Below are 6,429 nucleotides of genomic sequence, written 5' to 3'. Positions count from 1 at the left end.
CTCCCCGGCCCGGCGTTGGCTTTCGGGGTGACAAATTTAACACTCTTTTTTAAAAAATTATTTAAAAATACTTTTAATTTTTTTTTCCCGCCCTTTGCCAGAAGTTTTCCTTGGATTTCCCCCCCTCTCCCCTTCTTCCTCCCCCCCCCCCCCGCCCCGGTCGGGAAGGTGAGGGTGGGTTTTTGGGGGGTATTTATTTGGGGTGGCTGGGAGCAGGAAGGGTCGGGGCAGGTTGGCTCATCGCACCCCACTTCTGTCTTGCAGGCAGCGCCGAGACCGCCGCGCCGGGGCTGGCTCCCTGCACCGCGCCATGGGACGCTTGGACGCCTTATTTTTGAAAACCATCTGATTTTTTTGGGGAGGAGGAGGAGGAGGAGGGGGGGTGGGGGGCGGGGGGGGGGGAAGGCGGTGGCGGGCACCGACAGCGATCCGGGAGACTCCTTGAAGCCGGCGAGTGGATGATGGATGGCCGAGATTTCGGGCCCCCCCGCTCGGTGCACGGCCCCCCTCCGCTGCTCTCCGGGCTGGCCATGGAGAGCCACCGCCTGGGAGCCACCGGCCGCCTGGCCCCCGCCGCCGGTCCCATGGCCGCCGGGCTCCCCGCCGCCCTCCAGCCCGGCAAGTTCCTCGCATCGGGCATCAGCCTCCACTCCCACCCGGGTAAGGCTCCGCGGACCCCCCCGGCAGCCCCCCCGCCTCCCCTCCCCTGCGCAGCGGCGGGGCTTTAAGCGCAAAAAAAAGAAAAAATTTTATATATATATATTTAGATGTATGCTTGCAGCTTTTTCGCATGTTTTCCCCAAGGGCTTCTGCCTCGCCTGGCTTTGATTTGGAGAGGAAAAAAAAAAGGGGGGGGGGGAAATAGGGGAATGGAGGGAAAAAAATCCGCCCCCCAGCGCACGGTTTTGTTGGCACCGAGGAAAATCGCCGCCGAGGCGGCTGCGGGTGTTTTGTGGAGTAAATCCGGGGAATAAATTCGATTTTCGGGAAGGCTGGGAGAGAGGCAGATCGGGGTGCGGAGGGGAAGGGGCTGCGCTGCCCCGCTGGGTGCTTCACGGCCTGGCAAAAAAACACCCTCGGTCTGAAAAATGGGGCAGAACGGGGCAGTTTTGGTGATTTCCCTCCGCGCCGGGGCCGCGGGGCGGCGGGCGGTGCAGTCCCAGCCCAGCCGCGGTCCCTGCCGCCCCCGGGCAGCGCTGCCGGCAGTGCGGGTTTTGGTGTTTTTTGGTTTGGTTTTTTTTTTTTTCCCCTTGGTAATTATTATTTTTTAAACCTGCAAACAAAACTTCCACGCAGGGGCTGCTCCCTCTTTGTAATTTTTTTCCCTTTCTCGACGCGCTCCATTCTCGGGCAGCCTCACGGCTGCCTCTCCGTTAAAAAAAAAAAAAGCAGGAGACATTGAAATGTATGGGCTTTATTTTTTTTTTCCCCCAGTCAGCTTTTTATTTATTTGCTTAAATTACTCTTTTTTTTGGGGTGGGATTTTTATTTCCCCCCCCTTTTTGAGCTCCCTTTCCCAGCGACTCGCAGGGTGGGATAACGCGGGGTCCGGCAGCCGCCGGGAGGACGCTGCCTGCACCCTCCTGCCCGCACTCCTGCCCGCTGTTCTGCCGGGCTGCTGCCGAGCTTGCCCTGGGAGGACGCGAGGGATTTCTGACCGTTTGATTTCCCTCTTTGGCTCTATTTTTTTTTTTTTTCCCCTTTCTTTCCCCTGGGCGTGGAGAGGTGACTCGGAGTTTACTTTAGGCGTTGGGAGGGTGACAGGTTTTGCAATAATAAACCTGCTTTTCTCCCAGCCGCCCGGGATGAATGACTTTGAAATTTGCAAACCTGATTGCCAACATCTGCAGAGAAGGAAGCAGCCCGAATCGAGGGAAAAAGATTTGTTAGTTTTAGACTAGGTGGCAGTGCCAATTTCCCAGGTGCTAAGAGGAAAGGTGTAAAGCGAACGGCTATGAAGCCAAGCACATGGGCAAACACCTTTTTTCCTTCCCTTTTGTCTTTTTTTTTCCCCTCCCTTTTTTTGTCCTGGGTATTTTTTTTTTTAATCCTCCTCCACCTCCTGCTAAAGCAGAATACAATCTCTGCAAAAATTCGTCTGGACAATCTCAAGCCAAACCGAGTGCGGATTGTTGCTTCTTTTTTGTTGTTGTTTTTGATTTTTTTTAATTGGGTGATTCTTTTTTTCTTTTTTTTTTTGTTTTCTTTTATTTCCCCTCCCAAAGTTTCCTTTTCTGGTGCTTCCCTGAAATCCAGGCAGCCCGGGAGGGAGGCGCCGAGCTCCGGCCGAGCCGACAAAGCCTTGCTCCCTGCTGCCGTCCGCGAGCTTTCCCGCTGCGCCGCAAGCTCTTGGGCTGGGAGCGAGCCTCGGATTTGGGGCCCCTCACAGAGGGAATGGGTTTTGTGATTCCTCCAATTTTTTTTTTTTTGCTGTATTCTTACTATTTTAATTTTCCTTTCTCTGAAGTCTTTTGAAAATCCTCCCCCCATCCCCGCCTGCACCTCCGTGGTGCCCGGTTCTCCCCCGTGTGCTCCCCGTGCGATGATCGCTCGCAAGATGATCGCTCGCAAAGCTCGCTCTGTGAGATTGGCTTCGCCACGGCACGGCTAAACTGCTTTAAAAAGATACGTACAATTAGCAGTCGAAACTTCCATTATACCACGGCAGTGGGGTAGGCAGGGATTTTTTTTTTTTTTTTTTTTTTTTTTTTGTACGGCTTTAACAATATCGTTTGAAATGATGATTGCTTCCTGCTACGGAGGGGCCCTTTGTAGGTTTGCGTTTGCAGTGTTGATGTTGGTGTGTGGGGTTTTTTTTTTGTTGTGTTTTTTTTTTGGTTTGTTTTGGTTTTAGGAGGGGTTTGGAGGGGTGGAAAGCAAAGGCTTGTGCAAGGGGTTAAGAAAAGTGGGCAGGAGGGAAAGCCTTTAAATAGAGCCAGTTCAAACCGATCTTTAAATACCGCCGGGCTGAAGAAAGAGACTGTTGAATCCGTCCCAGCGTCCTCCTAAAATAAATACGCCCCTGTAAAAATAGCGTGATTGGCCATATTTGAGGATCCAGTTATCGCCGGCACCAACTTCTTATTTTTCTCGTAGCCTCTGCTTGTTACGGCAGTCCGCGCTCTGCCCCAGCGCCAAAATACGGGCGCCTGGGCTACCTCCAGTCACCCCTGGACCCTTGGCTCTTCTCTGGGAGGTTTCTAGTCCGTGGTAGCGTTTCGGCCACTGCCGTGCAGGCCAGGGGGATGGGGACAGAAGCCCCTTTGTTGGAAGCACTCGGAGGGAGGAGTGAACTGGAGGCCGAGGCGGGAGGTGAGCTAGCCCTCGGCTGTGGGGCTGCCATCCCGTGTCCCCCCCTGGGTGCTCTCGGGCATCACCATGTCCCCGTCCCCGAGGAGGGCAGGGGCATTACGGGGGCCGGGGAGCAGTGGGGTGCTCCCGACGGGCCCCACTGGGGGAAGAAGGTGACTGTTTGCAATGGAATTTCATCCCGGGCAGCGGCCGAGCTTGCCGGGAGGACCTTGCATAAAAAGAGGCTGCAATCGATGGAGTCGGGCGGCCGAGTCCATTAAAGCAGTAGCTGGCTCTGCTCTGCAGCCTGCGGCTCAGAATATGGGGGGTTTATAGTTTTGCTCCTTCCCTACGCCACTGTCTTCAGGTCCAAGCAAGTGTCCTGGTCTCGGCTCCATCCCGCGGCGGGCGCGTTGTTCTTGGCAGCTTCTGTGTTTTGGGGGGGGGGGGGGGGGTGAAAAAGGCTCCCTCGGACTCAGTTGCTAAGGGCTGCTGTGGGACCACGTCCCTGCCAGGCAGCGGGGCTGCCTGCGAGCAAATACCATCCACATGCAAAAAAGACTCTCTGAGTTTAAAATAATAATAATAATAAAAAAAATCTGCTTTTTGCCATGTACTGAGGTATCCTTTCTTGGGTGGGATGCGTATAGGGGGGCTGCCTGAACAGATCCACATTTGTATAAAAGGATGCCCAGCCTCTTCCAATAAAATATGCCTCAGAAACACTTTCCAGTGCCTGGGAAAAGGGACACACCTGTATGAGCGGAGCTGACTTGGTGTTAAATCCAGCTCGAGCGCAGTGGCTGAAAGGAAAGCGGTCAGGCGGAGGGGAGAGATTTTGGTTTGCTTGCTTTCATACTTCCACATTAGCATGTACATTCAAATGCAGGGATTTAAGGCGGATTGGAAACCATCCCTGCTTCCAGGCCTGCTGTGCCCAGGGAGAAGTTTTCCAGACGGCTGGGCTAGGTAGAGGCGTAGGGAAAAAAAAAAAAATACCCTCCCCCCCAGGGTAGCTTTGCTGTGCCAGCAAAATCCCACTGTAGCCATCCTTATAATGGCAAAATTGTGCTTCTGCTGAGCCCGCAGATTTTGCAGAGGAGGCCTTGCCGTCGGCGGTGCCAGCAGAAGCACAATTTGCTCATCTAAACTGTATCCACGCTAAAATCGCTTTGCTGGTAGGAGACACTGGGATAGCACCGATGCGGTGCTGGACCGAGCCGTGCCCCGCTCCCCCACCTTAGCTGGGCTGGGAGGAGGGGGCTCCCGGACCAGCGGGGGGATTTTGGCTGTGGTTCGACGCGGCTCTTTTTGGTCACGTTTTGATGCTGCAAGGAAAATACCATCGGTGTTTAATGGCCCTTGAAATCGCGGTTCCCCCTCCCTGCCCGCCCAGGGGGTGGTGCGAGGGGCTGAGCGCGGGGGGCTCTGTGGGGTGACACCGGGAGGAATGCGGACCGGCCGGAGACCTGCCTGGGGAGATGTTTCTCCTCCCTTGAGGCCCTGGTGAAATCAGATGCTTTTTGATACGTGTTTTCAGGCAGAGCAGCAAGCGTGCTTGTCCCGGTAGGGCTCGGGGAGGTGATGCTGGCCTGCGCCGGGCAGGGATGTTGTGCTCGGACCCGTCACGCTCTCCCGTTTACACCCGGCATCCCCGGGGGCGGAGGAAGCACTCGGCCATTAAGTGATGCCCCTGCAGCTCCCTCGGGCCTGTGGCCAACTCATAGGCTGTGAGCAAGGCAGGAGCGGTCTCTTCGGTTTTGCACTGGGGATGAAATGGGGGGGGGGGAAAAAGGAGCTTCTGCATTTTTGAGAGTCTCCTGGGGTGCTGGGGACTCCTTTCCCTGATGTCCCGGTGGCTTCCCCAAGGTCCTGGTGGTCGGGTGGGTTGTGGGGTGGCATCTCCATCCTTCAGGAGGGGTGGGAAGGACCGTCCACCCTGTCCTCCGGCCCCCGGAGTTGAAGTTCCCATCCCAAGTGGCCGTAGCTCGAGGGTAGAGACGCCGGGCTCGGAGCACGGCCCAAGGGCCAATGTGGTGACGTCAGCTTGCTCAGAGCAAGGTCCTGCGGGATCCTCCGCTGCATTGGGGTTTCTAATAGCTGAACAGGCAGGAGCCTGGCCCTGCCTCGGATACCCGGCGCTGGCAAAGATGTGCTTTATTATCATGGTTTCTAGCAGCCCTTCTCCCATCCCCAGCGAGCCTTGCCCCCCACCCAGCACCGAGTCTCCTTGGTGGGGTTGGACAACCCCCGGTCCCAGCCCCAGCTGATGGTGTGCCAGTGAAAATTCAATCCGGAGGATGTGCCGGTGCTGGAAATCCTAGCCTGGGATGGCATGGGGCACCGGGCAGGTCCCCGGCGTTGGGGACAGGCTCCTGCTCTTTCCCAGCACAGCAGCTGGTGGAGAAATGGAAATTGCTGGGAATTAATCTCGCTGCAGACGTGGTTAGCAGAGCAGGGCTTTCGTAAGGGAAATTTTAGATCTCCTTCCTAGGATAACCCAGGGTAAAGCTGAAATTAGTTTATAATTATATAGTAAATAACCCCCCATCTTGTCATTTCACCATCTTCTGATGAATATGGAAATGAACATTGTTAAGGGGAATTAACGTCGTTACGGCAGCCTTCCAGGTGAGCGCCTTGCGGCTCAACCGCGGCTGCGACCAGCGGGAGGGTGTCGGATCACCTCCTTTAGCTGGGGTTAGCGCCCGACGAGTTGAAACAAGGCTCCGTGTGTTTTCAGCGTTTACTAAACTGGTCCAGTTAAGGCTTCGGGCGGGAGGTGGTGCAGGGAATCGGGGCCAGCCTGGCATGTGCTGACACGAAAGCTGCCTTGCCGGGACGAGGAGATGTTGGTCTGGGTTAGGTAACGCGATCCAGCATCGCCTGTTCGAGGTGCTGAGGACAAGGGCATGCTTTGTTCTGCCTCGCTGCTGAAACAGAGAGCTCGGTGGGCCCTGAACCGACCCGAAAATGCAGGCGGGGTTGGGGAAGCCGGGGGGGGAGCTGAGGGCAGCCCCGAGCTCCCTGCCTGCAGGGCCGGGGCGAGGGAGCAGCACTGCATCCAGCTGCGGCAGCTCCTCGCCGGCTTTTCCAGCTGGGGATGCTCTTTAAAAAGCAAAGTTTGGGAGGGGAGCA

At 55.9% G+C, this 6,429-nt stretch overlaps 1 protein-coding gene across 3 annotated transcripts in view; it reads left to right on the top strand.

Moving 5' to 3' along the window:
• Positions 1–383: 383 nt before the first annotated feature.
• Positions 384–6,429, top strand: part of TNRC18 (trinucleotide repeat containing 18) — a 56,965-nt gene continuing 50,919 nt past the window's right edge. For all 3 annotated transcript variants that reach the window (XM_075165343.1, XM_075165342.1, XM_075165341.1), the window contains exon 1: positions 384–660. In XM_075165343.1, coding sequence (XP_075021444.1) covers positions 459–660 — 202 coding nt within the window. In that variant the 5' untranslated portion in view covers positions 384–458. The remainder of the gene's footprint in view (positions 661–6,429) is intronic.

The sequence above is a fragment of the Calonectris borealis genome, chromosome 16, assembly GCF_964195595.1.
Source record: "Calonectris borealis chromosome 16, bCalBor7.hap1.2, whole genome shotgun sequence".
Lineage (NCBI taxonomy): Eukaryota > Metazoa > Chordata > Aves > Procellariiformes > Procellariidae > Calonectris > Calonectris borealis.
Note: the sequence above shows the minus strand (reverse complement) of the source record. Positions and strands in the feature narration are given on the sequence as shown.